At 40.8% G+C, this 21,877-nt stretch overlaps 3 protein-coding genes across 7 annotated transcripts; all 3 read right to left on the bottom strand.

Annotated features, from left to right (window-relative positions):
* Positions 1 to 16: 16 nt before the first annotated feature.
* stat1a (signal transducer and activator of transcription 1a) lies at positions 17 to 9,889 on the bottom strand. Of its 5 annotated transcripts, XM_058622370.1 has the most exons (26): positions 9,748 to 9,889; positions 8,301 to 8,431; positions 7,785 to 7,929; positions 7,604 to 7,699; positions 7,340 to 7,426; positions 7,004 to 7,082; positions 6,783 to 6,874; positions 6,428 to 6,579; positions 6,182 to 6,340; positions 5,984 to 6,076; positions 5,851 to 5,910; positions 5,739 to 5,759; positions 5,550 to 5,640; positions 5,421 to 5,462; positions 5,248 to 5,337; positions 5,058 to 5,156; positions 4,813 to 4,948; positions 4,668 to 4,723; positions 4,471 to 4,565; positions 4,237 to 4,376; positions 3,901 to 4,089; positions 3,732 to 3,807; positions 3,527 to 3,623; positions 2,368 to 2,406; positions 2,162 to 2,219; positions 17 to 840 (listed from the first exon to the last, which is right to left on the bottom strand). In XM_058622370.1, the coding sequence occupies exons 2-25, from the start codon at positions 8,426 to 8,428 to the stop codon at positions 2,211 to 2,213; spliced, it is 2,271 nt and encodes a 756-aa protein (XP_058478353.1). In that variant the 5' UTR covers positions 8,429 to 8,431; positions 9,748 to 9,889; the 3' UTR covers positions 17 to 840; positions 2,162 to 2,210. The 5 variants fall into 5 exon arrangements, with proteins under 5 accessions (XP_058478353.1, XP_058478351.1, XP_058478355.1 ...); XM_058622368.1 differs by lacking the exon at positions 2,162 to 2,219; XM_058622372.1 differs by lacking the exon at positions 2,368 to 2,406.
* A 572-nt stretch (positions 9,890 to 10,461) lies between these two features.
* On the bottom strand, positions 10,462 to 15,856 carry LOC131455661 (growth/differentiation factor 8-like). Its single transcript, XM_058623469.1, has 3 exons — positions 15,450 to 15,856; positions 14,549 to 14,916; positions 10,462 to 13,467 (listed from the first exon to the last, which is right to left on the bottom strand). Exons 1-3 carry the CDS (start codon positions 15,850 to 15,852, stop codon positions 13,087 to 13,089), a joined length of 1,152 nt encoding a protein of 383 aa, XP_058479452.1. The 5' UTR covers positions 15,853 to 15,856; the 3' UTR covers positions 10,462 to 13,086.
* Positions 15,857 to 18,462: 2,606 nt separating this feature from the next.
* LOC131450348 (uncharacterized) lies at positions 18,463 to 20,384 on the bottom strand. Its single transcript, XM_058622209.1, has 4 exons — positions 20,318 to 20,384; positions 19,905 to 19,945; positions 19,128 to 19,818; positions 18,463 to 18,660 (listed from the first exon to the last, which is right to left on the bottom strand). Exons 3-4 carry the CDS (start codon positions 19,750 to 19,752, stop codon positions 18,542 to 18,544), a joined length of 744 nt encoding a protein of 247 aa, XP_058478192.1. The 5' UTR covers positions 19,753 to 19,818; positions 19,905 to 19,945; positions 20,318 to 20,384; the 3' UTR covers positions 18,463 to 18,541.
* Positions 20,385 to 21,877: the final 1,493 nt, after the last annotated feature.

Here is a 21,877-nt window from a genome sequence, read left to right as displayed (position 1 = left end):
CAAACAACCCAACAGGTACATAAAATGGTTTAATAGCAGTTACAGCACTTTAAAGATAATGATAAATGATCTTAAATAAAAAGCTATTTTCGTGGTTTTGGTGCTACATCAACAACCTCAACAAATACAGCTGTTTGCATTTTCCAGACAGAAAATCTTATTTTAAACACACAATGATCAATCTGTGTACTTTCATAGTATTTCAGGTGCAACTGGCAGGAAACTTAACAGGAGACAGAATCACATTCTCAATTGTTACTGTTTCACAGTAGACGTTGTTTTAGGGACTTTCATTATCCACTTTCAATAAAAGATATATGTACAGAAATAAAGTGACACGTCAAGTCTAACTCAAAGAAATCTGCACACCTGCCTTGGACGAAAAACTGTATTATTCTGAGTTACCCATCAGCTGTTCATGTTTGCAGAGTAGACATTAGACAGAAGTGCAAACACATTGATATGGGATAATTACTAGGCACTGAACTGAGAACATGGAAACCAGAAGATAAGAAATGTCTGCACCAGCTTTGCTTTCATAACTTTCCAGGCAATGTCTCAGGCCTTCTTCAGACACAGTTCAAGACTAAGACACTCTATACAGTAAAGTGTATTTGTGCAGATATTTTTTATCAGTGTAACCATAGATATTCAGACACTGATTCACTATGTCAGGAACGTACATACCTGAAGGTTCACAAATGTTTGTTCTGTTGTTTTCTGAGCAGATTTATTCAAAACTATTCCTGTTGCGCTTTTGAGATAACAATGTTCCTCATGCAGGGGAAAAGCAAAAGACACGTCTGACGTTCAGTTTTGGTCGGGAAAGTCTGAATTCATCTGGAGGACAAGAACAGAGGAGAAACAGGTGATTCTCTCTGCTGGTGCTGAGATTATTCTGCATGCAAAACACTCGGTTGAACACAGGCTGGAGAAAACGGTGCACAAATGAGGCAAATCTCTGGCAAAGCTGCCCCAAACTTGTGCTATTTTTGGAATGTACTGGAATGAGAGGTGCAGCATATCGCCAGTAAACAGATCCCTCTGACATGGCAATAAGGGATGGACATGAAAATGTGATTATTTGTTTACAAAAAAGGTACAAAACTGAACAATGTTTTGTCAACGGGAGAAGATGTGTGTGTTTCTTTCAAAATGAAATAAAAAAATAAAAAAACACATGAATTCTGAGATTAAAGCCAGAATTCTGAGGGGAAAAAGCCCTTCAGAAATCGGATTTAATCTCAGAAATGTGAGTTTTTCCTCAAAATCCGGACTTTAATCTGGGAATTCTGACTTTAAGCTGAGAAGTATGACTGTATATTTTTGTCAGAAATCGAAAATTTTTCCCCACAATTGTGACTTTTTCCTCAAAACACTGACTTTAATCCCAGTAAGGTGATTTTTTTGTTCAACATTGTTCAACATGACTTTAATCTGAGAATTCTGACTGTATTTTTCCTCAAAACACTGACTTTAAATACTACCTTTAAAATTTGAAATTCAAGTCAGAAATGTGGCTCATTTAGTTTCCCAAAAAAGTGTTCAACCGTAATGAGAAAAACATGTTTTCTTTCTCCTCCAACGACGACAAGGAGGCAGAAGCAGCATGCATTTTTCTATGTGTTTGAAAAGATACAAATTCACAAGGTTTCTTGAATGTTACATGGAAATGTACACAGTTCTTCCTGAGCCCAAATAGGAAATAAAACATATATTAATAAGTCTGTTTGACTGGACGTCTATGAGAGAAGAAGCTTCTAATTTTCACTTGATTTTGAAACGTCAGTAAACGAGTCAATGGTCTGAATCACTATTTTCAGCTCTTCTTCAATAGAACATGATGCCCATTTTGTAAATGATGCGCCCACTTAAAGGGAAAAGAGATGATAAAGCACTGCACATGTGAGTGGACTATAAATAAATAAATACATAACAAAGAGAGAAGTTTCCCAGTGATAGATGTGACGAATCTTCCACGAGAAATAAAAAAAAGCAGGTTTTCATTCCTAGTACAGATAAAGCTGTGACTAATGTGTAAAGTGTATGAAGGGGATGAAGGAGATGGCGGACATTAGGGCTGCAACTCACCATTATTTTCATAATCGGCTCATTTGTCAAAAACAGTTTCTCAAATTAATCAATTAGTTGTTTCCCAAACCTTGAAATGACGATGATGATGTTTTTCCTCAAACCAAAATTCTTCAGTTTTAATGAAGCTGAAAAAACAGAGAGCTTGTTTTATTTAGTAAAAGAAATTTAATTTTAGTAAGCCGATTAATAATCGCTTCATCGCTGCAGCCCTAGTGCGACATAATGGCAGAAGTAGAGGATTGCAAAAGATTAAAGCTGCATTATCCACAGTACCTCAATGGCAAAGTCTTCAAATCCAATCAGATTGCTGGCCTGAAAGCAGAGCGAGTAAAAAAAAAACAAAAAAAAAACAAAGATAGCAAGATTTAAAAGTGGACAAAGCGGGGCAGAGAAAGCAGGGGCAGATTTTCACACAGTGACATCTCTGACTGTTTGAGTGTTAGGGTCGTTGCACACCGGATGCGGGACGAAAATCGCATCATTGGTATTGACGATTAAAACGAACGACGCCGTGTTAAATGTTCGGAACTGTACGTCGTCGACAACACTGTGAGCTGTGAGGTGGTCGGAAACGGAAGTTCAGGAAAATCAACCATAATGCGAACAAAGAACAGTCGCAGTTTCACTGCAGCCGACGTGAACGCTGCATGGAGTGGACACATGTTCGCATCCGGTGTGCAAAGGCCTTTAGGGCCCGAGCCACGAATGGCAGGGGCTGAAATGAGAAACCTGTTGTTATCAGTCAGATTATTACTATTATTATTTTTCTTATTATATCCGTGGCTTTCCGGTCATTTTTGTGGGGGGCTATCCTGCATAAAAACTCTTATAACTCAGCATGGAGGCCACCGAATTTTGGCATCAAGTGAGGTCAGGGAACTGCTGCACCGATGTTACTACCTATGATGACTGGACCCCAGTGTGACGACTGGCAGCACAAGGAGTCGGGTTAGTCTGCTTGTTTTTCAGTGGCAAGAAAACCTATTCTTTCAGGATTTGACAGGACAGACGGTTTATATTCTTACCTAGAAGTTGGTAACCTTTTAGAAACAAAAATAAACCGAAAGCGTCTTTAAATGTCTCACCAACATTCTTCCAGTTTTTGCACGACTGTTTGCATGAATATCTGATTTTTAAATGTAAATGGTGGATTGTTAAAATTTATAGATCTGATGCGGATGTAAAAAACAAAAATAAAAAGGAACCGTGACCGAAAACCGTGATATTTGCCGTGATATTACTAATTATTGTCAGCACAGAATGTGAAAACAGCAACAACAAAACACACAGATCAGCTGCGGACGATTTAAACATGATTTTTGATTTCGGTGGGGAATTTTTTTTCTTTAATTATGTGGATGCTTGCGTATAACAAGAGCTGTGCAGAGACACGAGTGAGAGCGAGACGCCCCGTCATCGCGGGGAAACTCACCACGGCGTCGATGTCCCTGGGGCCGACGTACTGCTCCAGAGCCCTGTAGTCGTCAGGAGACATGGGCATCATGTTGTCATGCAGTCTGGACGGATGTCTGGACCAGAGAAACAGGGACGTCAAACCACCGCTACTCACATATTGGGGCAAAAACATTAAAAATTGTGTAAATATGTAAAACAGTTTATCTTAAATATCTGCTTACACTTCTGAGACAGATATGAGCTCCGTCTTCATGTAGCCACTCTTTTCTTTGTTATCTACGTCCATTGGTTCTGGAGCTGAAAAATCAGGTCAAACTTGGGTTCAATTGTGTTCCGATATGTGCAAAAATAGTAATAATAATAATAAGGCAGGAGTTTGTGGTTTCTTACTCTCTGTGGGTTTGGGGTAGTACTTCCCGAAGGCCTTGTCTTTGGGGATGTTCGGGTAGAGGAAGCGCAGAGGGTTTTCGGGGATGTTCTCGGCGGCCATCACCTTGTATGTGCGGATGATGTCGGGCAGAGACACGGCACCCAGCTCTTTCTTTGTGTACGGCTCCACAGAGTGATACACCGGCTTGTCTGGGTGAAGAAACAGAGAGATATTTGGATACGCGGTACGCGGGATATAATTAAAAAGCACCAGGATATAATATCTGCCACTAAGGGTTTCTCAATCCAAACAGTGGTTCACACATTTATGTATTTGCATATTTTACTTCGCTTTACCGTGGACGTCGAGTTCGATCCACGTGAAGGTGATGGCTCCTTCTCTGCTGCTCTCGCTGAACCGCAGCAGGAAGGTGCCGGGACACTTGTCGCTCAGCAGACCTTTCTCCCTCTCCTTACTGATGAAACCCATGATGGAACTGTCCAAACGGAACACAATGTACTGTAGATGCAGATTTTTTTTTTTTACAAAAGATGACGTTTAAATGAACTGCATGAGCCCGGACGCCTCACCCGTCGTTCCAGAGGGAAAGTAGGTGTCGTTTAATCAGATCCAAGATTCCTTCAATCCACAACCAGAAGGGAAAAGATTTCTCATTGGAACCTTGCTGTTGTAACAGAAAGTTATTTTCTTTATTTATTCATTCATTCAATAAACATGTCTTGTCCTTGCATACATTAAAGAGCAAAAACATAGGAGTGTTTATCACCTTGCAGAACTTGGTCCAGGGAATGAGTCCCTCTGGATTCCTCTGAGCTTTAGCTCCTGAAACAGAAACACAGTGACATTCCACACCCTCTTTTAAGACTCTAGCGATTCACACAGAGTTCTCGAACGCTCGTTTCGACGCTGACCGAGTAATTTGTCCGCCAGCATGTTGAGCTGCTCCTGGTTCAGGCCCCGTTGGGTGACAGAGGAGAACTGCCAGCTGAGGACCTCGGACAGCTGAGACCACTTCGCGGGTGGAGGCGAGAGAAAGAACTTCAGGTTCTGAAGACGGGGAGGAGAACGGGAGACATCAATAGTTTTCATCATGAACAAATAAGAGCTTAACCTTGGTCTGGCATCAATGAGTGTGTGTGCGAGTGTGTGTCCTCACCTTGGGCTCAGTGGTGAGCATGTTGTACCACAGGATGGAGGCCCAGCCGCTGGGCAGCTGACAGACGTTAGAGATGACCACAACAGGCAGAGACATGGCCTACAACGACGATGACAACAACAGTAAATGACAATTCAGCCTCTTCTGTCTTATATGTTCTTGTTTTACATCATTCTAATCCAATCTTAACCTCCAGCTTGATGTTGAGTCCCGACTGGTTGAGCTGCAGCTCGGACTCAAAGCTGAGCGAGTGAAGCTCTTCGGTGACGATCAGCGGACCCTGAACGGACAGAAGATATACGGTCATTGTTTGCAGGGAACTTTGCAGGGAGGGGGGGGGGAGAAACGCTACTTAAATCTTACCTCATTTGTTCTGTTCCCGGCAACTTTCTGCTCTTTCAGTTGCTGTATGAAGGGACAAAAAAAATCTATTAAAAAATAATAAAAACAAAACACCAACAAGACGTCCAACTTGCTTTTATCTATCGTTACCAAATGTCTGAACTCTGCTGCCAGGCTTCCATTCGACTCCTCCATGTTCATCACTTTGGTGTTTGTTCCCAAAATGTTGAACTTCCGGAACCTGGAATCAGACAGAGCATCGAGTCAATCCTCCACGACTCGTTCACAAACTTCACATTTATTGTGAAGAGGATAAAATAATAATGTATAGGCGCGTACCCTTTCTTCTCTGTCACATCCCTGAGGAAAAGGACAACATCACTTTTAATATGTGCACGCATTTTAAGAGGGAAACCTTTACTCTATGCTGTGTGAATCGTCATCGTCTTACTTGTCAAACAGAGCTTTGACTTTGAGTTGGTAGTTAAACTCCTGCAGCTTCACCAGGAACCTGAGCACAAAGGAAACTGTCAATTTTTATTATAATACACATTATATACTGTAAGTGAAATAAAAAGTTTTACCGGAGCTTCACGGTGAACTGGACGCCTGTTTTCAGAACCAACGGCCTCTGTGGGTGGGTGGGCATGCAGGGCTGCCTCTCTACAACCAGAGAGCTACACACACACACACAGGACATGTTTGAGCTCCACACAGGATACCTACATTATTATTTTTCTTATTCATGAATCAATTAACAAGTGAGTCAAGCGAAGACTGACTTGGAGAGCAGGTTCTTGAGGAGATCCAGAGCTCGGGCCTCCAGGAAAGATTTCTTCTGCGTGATGGGGTCGCTCTCGTATGTAAACTTCTGCTCCAACTCCTGCAGCTTCTTTAGATGCTGACGCACCTGCTGGAGACTCTCTGCAACTGCTGTAAACCTGAAGAGGAGGAGGATTTATGATATATTTTGACATAAATGCAAATTGTTGTTGTTGTTAAATTGTCGTGACGGTGAGGAGTCTCACCAGTTCTGCAGCTGGTCCACACAAGCATTGGGTGGACCTCCAATGCAGGCGATCTGCTGCCGCTGCTTCCACTCCGGCAGCTCCTCGGAGATCAGGTCAGAGAGCAACGTCTGAGCGGCGTTCAGGAGGTCGGTCAGCTGGATCACCACTTCCTGTAGTGCAGCGCAAGAAGCAGAGGTTACACACACTCACAGAGAGAGAGAGACAGGTGCAGGTGTTGTACAAACTATTGTATTGTAAAGAAGTTCAGCTCCAGTCAAATGTGGAATAACAATTTTATTGTAATTGCATGTGAAATGATTTAGAGCACAAGGTCAAAATGTCCCCACAGGACAGGTGACCTCCCTCAGCTCACCTGTCGTTTGTTCTTCAGCTCAAAGCACATCCTCGCGATCAGCGTCTTCTCTTTCTCCAGCTCCTTCTGTGTCATGCCGTTCATTTCATTCTCTACACAGTCAGAGACGCGTGGACAACAATTATACGGACCCTTTTTAGCATTATAGACTTGTATCCACAAGAATCAGGTAATAAACTGAACAATGTGTTCACAGATAAAAACCAGTAACAACTCCTCACCCCTGATCTTCAGCGTGTTGATTTTAAAGTCGTACTCGTCCTGCAGATCTTCCACATTCTTGATGTTCTGGTCCACACACTGGAAAACAGGATTGCAGCTTTACAGATGGTAGACTCATAAATCTCAGATTTATGAGCCTATAATCTCATACGTTAGAGATAATCACCCCCTCTTGACGATATTAAAATGCATTTCACTTTGTTTTCAGTGTCAAACAGTATCAGCTTCATGTCAATTGGCGTTTAATGTTGAAAGAGAGAGAAAATCTAAGTCTTACACTTGATATTCGCTGTGTCGTGTGTAATAATAGACCATCATTCCCCGTGATGATTTACCTGAACTCTTTCTTTGATCTCCTTCATCTTGTTGTCCAGCTTCTGTTTCTCCACCACCATGGCAGACACCGTCACCTCACCCTCCTGCTGCAGAAATAAATGAGGGCCCTTTTAGTTTTAGCGGAGTCAATTTATTGCCCTTCCCACGAAACTATAAAGGGAGTATTCAGGGTGACACTGAAACTTGATTACAAAATTTTCTAAGCAAAAAAGTTACAGAAACCTACTCTAATTAAATGTTTTAAGTGGTCTTGCAGGTTTTACCTCAGCACTCTTTGCAGTGGCCAGGATCTTCTGCTCCTCCTTCAAGTTTTTGGAGATGATCATGGCCATGTGGACCGGATCATCCTGGAACCGATCCTGTGGAGACAAATAACTGTTACCCCTGACCTCACAGAAAAGGTGTCAGAGTTGAGTCAGGTCTCAGTTGGAGCCGGGGTGCGACCTGCAGGTTCCTCTTGATTTTGCGGATGTTGTGCTGCAGCAGAAAGTTGTTCTCCAGGGCGAAGCGGCTGTGTTGGTCGTCCAGCTGAGCCAGGAGGTCGTGGAAACGGACGGTAGCCAGCGAGTCCTGCATTGCCACCGTGTCCCTGAGCATATTTTAGGACATATTTAGCTTTAATTAAAGTGGAGGAGGAAGGGCTGCTGCAGAAGTTCAAAGCATCAAGGCCTCCAGCTCAACCATGTTCTTGTATTTTCAAGAAATAAATACAAAGGTTTAGGGCTGCAACAATGAAGCGATTACTTAATTAATCATCAACTCATTTTATAATCAATTCATCATTTTGTTTTCAAAGATTTCAGCTTATTAAATGTTTTGGTTGGTGGACAAAACAAGACACTTGAGAACATCATCATCATCATTATCATCAATTACAGGTTTGGGAGACGAATAACAACAAAGGAGGAGGAGTACATAAAGAGCGACCTGTCAATCAAGCTGCTGTGATCCACTTCTTACCAGTCAATGCTTTCGATCCATCTGCTCAGATACTGTCTTATGTCCATGGGGAAGGAGTCGTCATACAGTTGGTCCACCTGCTCCAGGTACTTGCAGTCCAGCATCTGAAGTTGGCACCACTGCGCCATTTTCTGTTCAACAAGTTAGGATTCAGGGTATGAACTTGTCGAGTAGTTGACCATCTGGGTTGAATTATAGTTTGACATTTTGACCACATCTCTGTTTTTGTCTGTGCAACATCTCTCGTGTTCCCACTATTGACTAATAATGTTTGAACTAATTCCACAAATAATCTGAGCTCTGTCCATAGTGAATGGTTTGAATCCTGTTCCTCTGTTTGCTCACTTACAGAGCAAGAAAACGGAAATCAGATGTGATGACGCATTACTTTTTTGGCTGTGTTGGTTATTCCGTAATTCAACTAGAAACTAAAACTAAAAACTATTAAAAAAAGAAAAAGCAGTCTGTAATCTGTGAGGATGAATGGTAATTTAGTTTTAAATTAGAAGTTAATGGAAATAAATGACACTTAGGGACGGTGTGTTAAATGTTTGTGCTGTTTAGCTGAAAAAAAGACAGAAATTGACAAAAAATATCACTTGAATTTGTGTCATTCTTGCACCTCAAGTGTGTAGGACAGTGCAAGAAAATTCAAGGTTACTGTTGCATCACACCTTTGTCACTATAGGTTTCAATTTCCCCAACTTACCTAAGTAATACCTAGGTAATTAAATCCTTCAGCTGAAGTCTTCCGTGGGCAAAATCTCCACACACTAAAATCTGCATTTAACCAGAATGAATTTGTATCTCGTACCATTTAAGTCAGTGCAGTTGATGTTATTCTATCGCATACTGAAATATTACATTATGCAAGAGTTGATTACATTAAACGAATTTCCCATTTTCCCAAGACAAGAATAATAAAAGTACACATTGGCTCCTTTTAGATCACCAAGACAACCCAGCAAACTCTACCGCTCCTCATATACCAAACTCCGTCCAAAAAAACCTACATTTTAGGATATTCTCATCTTTACTGACACGTTCCCGTTGAATTCACTCAAACTCAACAACACCACACGAATGCTGAGGCCCCACTGGTGAATTCGGCCTGCTTGTGTTTTACCTGGTGTTACATAAACGTTGCAATTCCCACAAGAAGTACAGGTGGGTGGTTAATAATTTATGTTTCAGTCCTCATTTGGTGGGCGGTGACAGTCATAACCACATAACCACCACGATTTAAAGTTTGACTGCTGTTTGATGCAGTATAAGAACACCAGACACACTAACATAAAAGTAGTTTTGTGCTTTTTAAAAAGTAGTTTAGGTTTGTTTATCTTGAAGTTCAGCTGCTCAATACTGTTTGGCATTGCAGTGTATCATTAGCTGATGGAATTCAGGCTAAATAATGTCACTACGACATTAAGGAAATCGTTACACTTACCTTTTATTTAAAGGAAGATGTGAACAAACCTTTAAAAGAAATGTAGTTTTATTTCCTTTTGTGTTTTTCTAAAGCTGTGCACTGGCGTGTCAGCTCCCTGCAGCTAGTGCTGTGTGTCTAACTGTCGGAAATGCCGTTAGCCAATCACTGTTTTGGATAGACTTCACAGACCCGCCTCTTTTCCTGTGATGACCAATCAGAAGGACGACCAGGCGGCTGTTCCGTCAACTCACAAACCTCCCCATACATATTGATAAAAAAAAAAGTATTTTCATCATACTTAGGTCTTTAAAGCACAGAATGAAGAGTAAACAATTTATTTAATTTATCTTCTTGTACAAAGGTAAATGATTACATGTAAGATGGGTGAACATTTTTCAAAAGCAATTCCGATACGGGATTTCAAAGGGAGGGAAGCTAATAAACACAACAGCCTCCACTGACCACGTGTTTTCAGAGAAAGAGAAAGTAAGTCAGGCACCTACGTCTCTGAAACCGAAACTTATTCTCAGTCAGTTTACGCGTTAATACTAAGCTGAAATAGTCAATAATAAGAAATTAAAATTATTTAAAAAAACATGTTGTTTGTAAATGGAGATAAATTATTATCTTTTCAACAAGATATTATAACACATTAAACATAAATACAGACTTTCACAATAATAACAAATACAAACTCAGTGTGTATTTGAGTCAAACATGAGTTTATTTTGAGTCTATTTTAATTTAAAGAAACACTTGCAAATATAGTTTATTAAACATTTCACGTGTCAGGCTTTACCAACATTTATTAAAAATGTTATTCTGGAGCACCTAATGGGACTCAAATTGATATGTTTACATACATATCAATTTAAAAATATTTTATTGCAGTACAGATTATTGTTGAAATCACAGACACCTGTTTTTACCTGTTTGTATCTTTGTTAAAATTAGACAATTAAATATATTTAGGAGGATATAACTTGTTACAACTGTGGATAAAGTCTGGAAGTGGAGTTATCAGCAATTAAAGTAGATTATGTCGAGTTTATAACAACGTAGGTATACTATAAATGTGCAGTGTGTAATTTACAATGAGTAATCTAATAACACTGGAAATACAAATATAACAACAACAGAACATGATAAAACAAGCAATGAATTTGAAATTTGTAATCATTTCAATTACAACTATGCACAAACTCATAATTATGCCTCATAAAAATTGAACATTTACAGTTGATTCATCATTATTCATACACATGCACAGAGTATACAGAGTGCTGAGGACAAAATATGAAACTTAAACCCCATATACAAGTTACATACAGTGAACTTTGGCGCACCCATGTGGTGGAAATATAGAACATTTCTTAGAAGAAGGAAAAACTATCAGTAGAACTTTATCCTCCATAAACATTGTGGTTCGGCACAGCAGATTTCACGCCACTAACAATACAGTACAACCACAGTTCTCTCTACACTAGCTTTATTTTGATAGCAATAAAGATTTTCCAACTTAAAAACAACTTGAAATTTGATTAAAATACAAAATGTGAGCAACTGCAATTAACAGAATAGCACATACTATGTGCATTTTTGCACGTTACACCATAAATGAAGGGGAAATGTGACCCAGTTCATATTTCTCCTATCATACCATCACCTGACCACAGATGCAGCATCGTGACCCCATGTTTTGCACATTCTGACTGCACGTTATAGTCTGAACTTGTAACAATCAAGTCAGTCAGAGAAAGACTGCTTATAGACTGCTTACTTTAGAGTAGATAACACCGACATATATGCACCAATAAAAATTGTGTAAACTAAATATGTAAAAAAGTGGACTCGTGTTCAGTGCAGAACATTCTGTTCCAACAGCATAACAAAGACTTTTGGGTCACAAACCCCTGTGAAGCACAACAACACTCAGGACATCTGCACTCAGCTTCAAATCGAGATGAAACCTCCCTCTGAGATCACATTTTCTGCTCACATTGTCATTTTAGCTGATGGGCCAGACGCTATTAAATCAATCTGTGAAGATTTAATATCAGAAAAACCTCCAGGAAGAAGGTTTGGAGTTCTTTTTCCTCGAATAATGGTCAGGTTTAAGTTCGACTAGAGCTGAAGAGGCTGACTTTAAAGGGCTGGTTTTGGTGTGAAGCTCAGGAAATAATTTTTAGTGTGACTGGAAACCACAGCACACAACAACTGACGAAAGTGTTTCAGCACTTGCAACTGCCACTTGATGCTTCTCTTCCCTGAATACAACAACAAGAAATGAGTGTGTCCAGTGAAATTTCCTGAAGGTGACAAGTGGCAGGACATCGGTATTTAACTGTAGTTCACTTTTGTGTCAAAATAGCTTTTGAAGCCAGTTTTCCACAGAAATACACAATCCTGCAGGTTTGTTTGCAGTTACACACCAGTAAAGGTCAAAGGTGATCAAACCTAAGCATCAAACCTAAGGCTCTATGAGACAAGGTGAGGGAAATAAACACTGGGCAGGTGTCAATGGGTTTTGGGTGACAGATCAGTCAGCCAATCACTTTCAGTCATGGAATTTGTCAGTTCAGCTCCATCCAGTCTCCCCTGTTAGCATATTTTTTGGACTAATTTATCTATTGTTGCTCTGGGGGAAGATGGGGCAGCATTTCAATGTTTTAAAAACCACAACACCAGCATCAACCTCTTTTAAAAAGTCTGTTTCTGTTGCAGTGAAAACTGGTCTGCAAACACAGAGTGCTAGGACAGAGAGGGGTGGAAGTGTCGGCCCAGTCAACCGGTTCATGTTTTCCAAAATAAGGACTCACGTGGAAGGTGCCCCGCAGGGTTTGTCCTGATCAAGACTCAAATCAGGACACGGTTTCGGGACGACAGGAAGCAGCTGGGATTTGGCTATCTGTCCATGTACGGTATGACTGAAATCTTCCAAGAGCTAATTCAGCATTTAATAACTTTGTTGAAACTGATTTGCTGAGGACACTGGCTCCTTAGAGCAAGACCCCGTCCTTGAGTAAAAATTAAATCTAAAGCAATTATTCACCTATACATACATGACTATGTGTGGTATATTTAGTTTTTGCCTATAAATACTCCTAAAATTCACACAATGTACCTTTATAGGTTCAGCGTGTCCCTTCATCAGTGTGTTGAAGAGCCAACAGTGGCCTTCAGGTGAAGGTTTGTGTCCTTGGTCCTCTGCAGAAACAGAGCTCATTCAAAGGTAGTATATTTATACAAAGATAAGATACTCAGCTTCTCTTCTTTTTGGGTCCATATCTGTTTTTGTGTTTGGATATTTTTGCATCACTGTCACTGGAAATCAAGCTTCTGACGGTCCGGACCTTCTCACGAGCAGCCGCAGTGGTCGACCACCATATCTGGAATCTTCCCGTAGATGATCTGCTCCTTGCGGTTGAAGTAGAGCATGTTGATCGGCGACATCTTGGTGGGTGTGCAGCAGGGCCCCACCGTGCCTCGCGGATTGGCCTTGTTCACCAGGTGTGCGTGCGGGTACTGCTGCAGGTGCATGAACTCACACTCGCCAGAGCAGTAGTTGGCTCGGTATCGCTTGGGCGCGATGATCCAGTCCCAGCCGAACTCCTCGAAGTCGACGGTCAGTCCGTAGCGGCAGCAGCGCGTCTCCGCAGATTCCTCATCGCAGTTGAGGCCCGAGTCGCGGCGCGACCTTTTGGGGCTGTCGAGAATCTTCACCTCAATGAATGGTTGCTGGAAAAGAGAGTGTCATATTTTCATCATCTAAATTTTGTTAACCATCAGTCAAAGATAGCATGATTAGGTTAGTGGACTGCATGTGTGTCTACAGAAGTGATACAGATTAAATGCCCATTTAGTTCATTTCGTCCGTCATTGTGCGCCAAGCAGGGGAGCTTACGGTGATACCACCGGAAATCGCGGGGGCAGTATAGAATTAATAGTCCAATCGGTCAGGAAAATGACAAAGAAGTAACCTCCAGAGAGTGACTGACAGGCGCACAGAGACACACAGAGGTATTTAGGGTAGTGACTGAGATAAATACATAGATGAAAAATCAGTCTTAAGAGAGTTCTTGAATGCATCGTGAAGCTTCTCCACTAAGCTCGCCACACTTGTAGAGCCTGCAGAAGTGATCAAATTTACCAGGGTTGTTGAATGCATTAGCTCAACATGCATTGGATCCTGCATTACTCTCACTAGCTCTCATGCACCGGAGTTTGTTTTTGTTAATTTTCCCCCGCGACAAAACGCTGTGTGATATTGAATTACATTTACAATATCAACAAATAAATGAATGGCATAGCCAAGGTTAGTCCGTTTTTTGTGTAACTTACTTTTTAAGAATTTTTTAACCCTAACCATAGCCTCACTAACACTTTGTTGAAAAATATCAGTGTCGTATCTCTCCTACCACTGGGGGCAGTATATTAGGAAACTATGGGTCAAATGTGGGGTTTAGGTTGGAGGACAGGTTGCTATTCACTTATCTACTGTCAATTGTGTTCAATCTTATGGGGTCGCCACCGTGGATCATCTGCCTCCCTCTTGCCCTACATCCCTTGTGTCCTCTTCTGCTACACCAGCTGTCTTCTTGTCCTCCTTCACAACATCCATGAACCTTCTCTGTGGTCTTCATCTTTTCCCTCCTGCCTGACTGTTAATGTGCAGCTCATGTGACACTTCTGATAGAATTGTGTAAATCGTGACTTCTGCCTGGAGGTTCAAACACGGTATTAATTTGGGTTCTTTTCAATTTTTATACACACTTTTCCAATAACTTCAAGTGAGTAAAGGCTTCCAGGATGAACTCACCAGTCCTTCCTCTCCTGGCTCTGGAGAGGTCACGGCCAGATCGTCCCCTCTGGAGTTGTAAGCGTTGATCTCGATGCTGTAGTTGGTCTCCGGCTGACGCAGCCAAGCCTGCAACAGCGACTTGATGTCGATGCTTTGCCAGGAGCCGGCGCCGGCGTCCATGTCGATCTTCAGGGAGCGGACTCGGACGCGGGTGTTGTTCCCCACCCTCCCGGGTTTGAGGTGGGACAGCTGCAGGAAGACAGTGGTGACCATGTGGGCTGGCCGCAGATGAACCCACAGCTGAGCAGTCAGGATGTTTTTGGGCTGGATCTTTGGACTTAGGCTGAACAGACAGCAGGACGTCTCGTCCTGGAAAATCGGATTAGCTGGGAAAAAAAAAAATCATTCACATAAATCACATACATAATATGTTAAATTATCTTGTCACATATACTGATTTTGGTCCTTGACTTACTGTCTGACTAACACTTTACCCAAATGTGCCAACAAAGTAAGTAACTTTATGAAATTCACTTTTAAAACACTTAAAGCAAGTCATGACATGGGTGAATTTGTCAATTATTTAGTCTAGAAACATTTAAAAATCAAGTTTAACTAAAAGAAAATAGTACAATTGACAAAAAAAACAAAAAGGTAACTGGAATGAAACTACACTTTCTTCTTCCACAAGTAAACAGTTATTTTTGCTCAAATTTACATTTTTTTCAATACCAATATGTAAAAAGCATACTGTGAATCGATATTCTACTTATTGGAACGTATAACTGATGCGTTTGCTGCCTCCTTCTTACTTGGAAACAAACTTTACGCACATAATTTACGCACAGATTTCGCTTTTTACGCACGACGTTTTTACTGCGGTAAAGTTTTTTTTTTTTTTTTTGCTCGGTTTAGTTACGCTTGGTGGCCATAGTGATGATGGTCTCCGTGGTGGCGTGGTCCTCGTCCTCCACGCGTGGGTCGTACTGGTCCAGGAGCTGCGTCAGAGGCGGCGCTTTGGGGAGCAGCTGGCGGATCATGTCCCGGCTGATGTTGGGAGCCTGCTCGAGCCGCAGGATGCTGAGGATCTGGGACTTGATGCTGTGGAGCCTCATCTGCTTGCTGTGCTCCCGGAAGTCGCAGGCCGAGCACTGCTCTCCGCTCTCCGCCAGCAGCTTGGAGCTCTGGTTCGTCTCCATGGAAAAGGCCTCGGAGAAGAAGAGGACGGACAGACAGAACAAGAGGAGCATCCTGTGGGGAAGAAGAGGTCGGTGCAGTGACGCTGGATTAAATAAGTCTCTCCCCTGACACTTACACTTCATGATTGGCTGCAAGCAAGAGAGAAGATGTTTAAAGAGGTAGTAAGAGAATACATATCGCACGTTTTAATTTAAGCTTGGGTAATTGAATAACATTATTGCTTTATTATTTATAATTAAAAGCAAAGTGTTTTAATTAACAACTTATTTTAAACTTTAAAAGTTTTGTGGACAGAAGAAGACCCTCTTGTTTGAAGACACAGCAGGAAGGGTTAACTCCACAGGTGGAAAGAGTACTCAAGTCATTTAACTTTTACTTTGTTAAAGTCTCTTTTCTTTCAGGGCTTGAAATTATAATACATTTTATATATATATATATATATATATATATATATATATATATATATAAACTAAGAAAGAAGGCTTTTTGTGTTTCTTATCTTCAAAAGGATAACAACTCAAGTGCAAATACCAGCATTACTAACCTGATGATGTGTTGAAACTGACATTAAACCCCAGTTTCACCCCCCAAAAAATCCCGGAAAATTGAAAAATACCAAATTTAGCTGAATATTAACAGCAGGATTACAGCGCCATCAAAAAGTTATATATTCACAGATGATTATTCACTGGAATCTGAAACTTTATTCAAGTCACACCGTGTACAATCGTACTGAGCGATCCTCTATAACTCTGCCACATTAAAATGATTAAACCACGTGGTAGGAAACCACTTCAGGTGGAATTAATTCAAGACATCATAACATCATTCTTTTCATATTTTGCTATGAATTAACCTATAAACCAACACATAGCTGTAGGAAAATCACCATCCACTTACACTAATGTTTCTGAAGCAGCAGTAAATCATTTATTTTTAGGAGAAACAGTGGTATGTTTTGGGTCGTGTGCTCCTCCCACCACCACGGCAGCAACAGCCAACAGGAGGAAACGGGTTCAGCTCTGTGTTTATCAGCAGTTTTTGAAGGTTGGAGAAACCTTAAATGTACCTGCTCGGAGTTCAGGGAGGAGCTGCAGCACACAGGAGAGGGTAAATGCTTCTAAAGTATTGTTAGTTTTTCCGTTGTGGCAGCACATATTTTCTTAAAAACATAATTTTAAAGCCTTAAAATGAATCTGTATGACTTGTTCTGTCACTTAAACTGTATTTTAATGTATATATTCTTGTCTGTACTGTTTAACATATGTAACCTTGAGGCTTTGAGGACTTGTTTGTCTTGATTTTACTGTCAACAGAAGCTTCTGGAAGAGTCTTAAATACATTTTTAACAGCTTTTTTTTTTCTCTCTGTAGTCATGGAAATGATCATCAAAGTGCCGCCAAAATTCTGACCATTCCTCCAGAGCGTCAGTGAAATGGGATGTAATGAGTCGACATGCTGGCCTTCGTCCCACTCAGACAAAGGAGGAGGAGATGAGACCACAGTGTTCCTGGAGGAGAAGCTGGAGCAGGAGATCGAGGAGTTCAGGGAGATTCGGTGCTTTGTCAGACCGGAGGAGACGACGGAGGACATCTGTCTTCCAGTCAGTCAACCGCTTCTGGATTTTGCTCAGAAGATGTCAGAGGACATCGTCGCTCAGGCTCTGCAGCTCTTCTGGGAGGTGGAGATTCAGTACAACAGCCTGCCGTTCATTGACAATGACACGGACTACGTTGTATGAGGACGATCCTGTAATGCTGGAGGAATGCAGCTTCTCTGTCATCTGTCTTTTCTGCGTCATGATTACGTGTTGCAACGGAGATAATAGTTGTGTTGTGACAAACATTTCTCAAACTGGAGGAACTATTTTCTTTCATGGATGAGTTTACATTCAGCACTGACATAATTCTACCACATGGTGTCACCAGTGATTCCCACTATTCGATCCCTTATTTACCTCATTTACTCTCAACACACAAAAGAGACAGAGTCAAGAATTTCTAGGCATAAATGTATGTGACATTTTGATAATTCACATCAGTTTTGGTTAGAAATCAAATGTCTGGATGTAAAATGTCCACTAGAAAGCATATAAAGAGCGTTTAGAAGGAGGTTTTATCTTATTAATGATAATAATAATGATAATGATGTTATTGTCGGTGAGAAAACGACACCTGTTCAACAAGATATGCTGCATGTGCTCAGTGCACGTTGAAAACAGAAGCCGAGGTTAGTCAGGGTTAAGTCAATGTTTCCCCCGCTCAGCGTTTTTTTTTTCCATGTCTGTTTTGTCAGCAGTAAGAGATTAAACTTGACTTTTTAGGGAGGGAGTGATTGCTTGGCTTAGTTATACATTGATAAAAATAAAAAAAGATTAAAACAAAACACTGTAATTCACATTCAAGTTCTTCAAAGTTGCCAGAAGTATTGATTAAAACTATATTTAATTCATGTTTTTCTTTCTTTCGGTGTGAAATAGGCAGTAAGGTGATTTTGAGTTATGGTTTGACATTGAACCATTGTTGTCAAGGTCAGGAATGAACCTGTGTGAAGTGTGGAGATCTGACCTTGATAAAAGTGAAAATACAGTATTTTTCGGGTATAGGACCCACATGTATCATTCTTTTTTCCGTTTAGTTTTGGCTGATCAAACGTCTAAAGGACAACAAATGAAATTGTATAAGAATACATTTAAAATCAGGACAAAAGGACTGCAAAGGAATCATTTACAGTTTGTCTTTAAATGTACCTTTTATTTAAAGGGCAAACATACAAGATTTAGCCAGTTGCACAGTTAATGTACTTGTGTGTTTATTCAGCTCCCAGAAGACATAAAACAATGGCTCTAAAATGAGTATAATGTGGTAAATGCATGTTCCTTTTAAAGAGAAGGAACATGATGGTGACGTAGAGTCTGTTGTGTTTGGCGTCTGGAAGAGAAAAGGAAGACAAATCAAAGAAGATTATATTCTTTGCTGTAATGACATAAAGTATAACATAGTGACATCAGACAGGGAAATAAGCTTCACAATATCTGAGTTAAAGGTCCAGTGTGTAACCTTTAAGATGGTTAATTGACAGACATTGAAGAAACTGTATCAAGCCTTGTTTAGACTGCAGCCCAAACCAGAATCTGATCTCCCTGACCAACTGTTCACATCAGACACTATATATTGATAGTGATCAGATGCAATCTGTGTGTTTGTCCATATTGACATCGTCTAGTCAGATTCAAAACCACCTCTGTATGTGGTTTGAATCAGATCTCACGTGGTGTTGTTTTGCTGTGCAGACTGCCAAGAAAATCAAGCTGGATAACAATCTGGATATGTGTGGAAAAATCAGATTTAGGTTTGGTGTAGGGGGCTCGTCATAGCAGGATCACATACAAACTCACCTTTCATCTTTCTACCGGCCTCCCCGTCCATGACCACGCCCATGGCCGCGCCCATGGCCACGCCCGTGCTTGTTTTTGCGGCCATGTTTTTTACGGTGGCCATGCTCATCTTCGCTGCCACTGCCGCTGCCGCTGCCACTGCCACTGCCACTGCCGCTGCCACGGCCCGGGCTTCCACCTCCACGACGGCCACCTCCATGACGATCGTCGTTATCATCACCGTGGTCTCTTCTTTGATGGCCATCTCCATGACGATCATCGCTATCGCGATCTCTTCTTTGATGGCCATCTCCATGACGATCATCGCTATCGCGATCTCTTCTTTGATGGCCACCTCCATGACGATTGTCGTTATCATCACCGTGGTCTCTTCTTTGATGGCCATCTCCATGACGATCATCGCCATCGCGATCTCTTCTTTGATGGTCATCTCCATGACGATCATTGCCATCGCGATCTCTTTTTTGATGGTCATCTCCATGACGATCATTGCCATCGCGATCTCTTCTTTGATGGCCATCTCCATGACGATCATCGTCATCATGATCTCTTCTTTGATGGCCATCTCCATGACGATCATCGTCATCGCGACCTCTTCTTTGATGGCCATCGCGATCCTTTCCATGATCGCCCCCTTCCTCAGGACGCAGACCTTCAGAGAGGTCGAGGTCGTACCCTGACGGGTGGGTGTCTGTAAGGGGCACCAATTGAAGACAAAGCCAAATCATTTTTTACCTTGATACAGTAACTGATCCGGAAGAATGAACATTTTCTTACCTGAACTGGTGCTGAACATGATCTCCCCGCAGCGATATGCACTAAAATGAACATACAAATACATTAAATGAAGGGCGGTGCCATTTTAGGTTCCAGTCCAACCGGTCGGACAAGACAATAGCAGTGACTGTTACAGACGCACAACAAAAACCCACAAAAAGTCGATGAAAAAGACAAAGTGTCCTAACTGCCTCAGCATTCGTACGTTTTTAAGGCTTTAAATCCAAAAAAACAGGGGTTAGTTTGGTCAAATGCAGAAGTGGAGGTATTCTATCATATCTATTCTATAAAAAATGTTGTTTTGGCTACAGCTTGCTGTGGTACATAGTAAAAATAGATAACTGCAGGTTATTTCATGCTCCATTTTAATCATAGGAAAACAAACAATAATAAAAAATAACTCTTGGACTTACCCAAACTGTGCAGCTGTCACTACCTGCGCCGTCTGTCAGTGCAGACAAGATGCACCTTTAATTAAAAAGGCTCACACATTCCTGTCTCATGACTGTCAGCGAGGAGGCGGAGCGAGAGGAGAGGTGTTGGCTTTAATTGAGGAGGAGAAACTTCATTTCCATTTAACGCTTCACTCAATTACTAAATCAGTTGCCAACCGTTTTTAAATTCAATGTGTTTGACAAATTCTAAGATTAAGATTTCCAGACAGGCTTTGGAAACATAGGAATATAATAGGAACAAAATGGAAAACACACTGTAGAAGATAAAGGGAGGGCGTTACAGGCCTGTGGGGATAAAGACAGTGTTTATAAATGACCTGGATGCAGAAACATCTGACCGTAGATGTTTTTACCTGATTGAGTTGAAAATTAAATTACAGTTAAATAATAAGAAAAAAAAAATAGAATTACTCATGAAAAAAGAGCAGTATTGTTGGGTGGATGTGTCATGTGACCTGTATACTGGTATTGTTGCAATACCGGTATAAAAAAAAATTATTATTTCTTGAGAAACATAGTTAAATGCAACATTCTGTTGTTAAGAACCGGTCTTTTATTGTGAAAAGGTGTTAGGAAACCACCTCTTGCTGTTTTTCTTCCGTTTGTGAAACTTCTACCTGATATAGTCAATAATAGAAGGAGCATTATTAGTGTCACAGGCTCTGCCTGTGTCTGTGTCAGTGGTTGAACACGTCTTTCCTGTGACCTGACGCATCCATCTGTCCACACCTAGCACATGCTTCAACTTACCCAAAACAAACAGATGCCTGACGGATTAGTGCTCATTGTGAACTCTGTCTGTGTGTGTGTGTGTGTGGCTGTGCTCAGATGTCAGCACAGGTGGAGCATGTGACACTAACGACGCCCCACCTGCAGCTCGTTTACTGTGATTATTGATTATATTATGGGCTGGAAATGTTCGACAAAGAGAAAGAAGAGAAAACAGCAGATATCTGACACCTTTCACAATAAAAGACCAGATCTCAAAGCAACATAATAATATGCAGCAATTAAGACATTTTGTGATATTTTTCATAGAATTTCAAAATAAAAGTGTTCGTTTTGATATGGAATGATGAATAGTTTACAATAAAAAAATGTATTTATGCGAGAGCTTGGTATCAGACCATGTGACACATGCTATATTTAGAATGTTTTTTTTATTTTTTATAATAGTTATAAGACATTAAATGTATTACATTTGACATTAAACTACATAAATATATATACATATGAGATTGTTTGGTGTTTTAATTACAGTTCTAAGTACAGTTTTATTATTTCCTTAGTTTTAGATTTATTTCTCCGTATTTGATTCATTTTGCATCATAAATATGTCGTTATTGTGAAGTATACATCGTTCCATATCAAAACAAGCACTCTTACTTGTAATATGGATTTTGCATTTTTCTCTTTCTCACACTTAATTGAAAATAAAGTTTTTCCCAAAGTAATTGATAAAAAACTATTTCTTCCAGACAAAAGAACATCCTAAAAACAATCCAGACGTACAATCGA

The sequence above is a fragment of the Solea solea genome, chromosome 2 (genome assembly GCF_958295425.1).
Source record: "Solea solea chromosome 2, fSolSol10.1, whole genome shotgun sequence".
NCBI lineage: Eukaryota > Metazoa > Chordata > Actinopteri > Pleuronectiformes > Soleidae > Solea > Solea solea.
The sequence above is the reverse complement of the archived record's forward strand: the minus strand, read 5'-3'. Positions and strand labels throughout refer to the sequence as shown.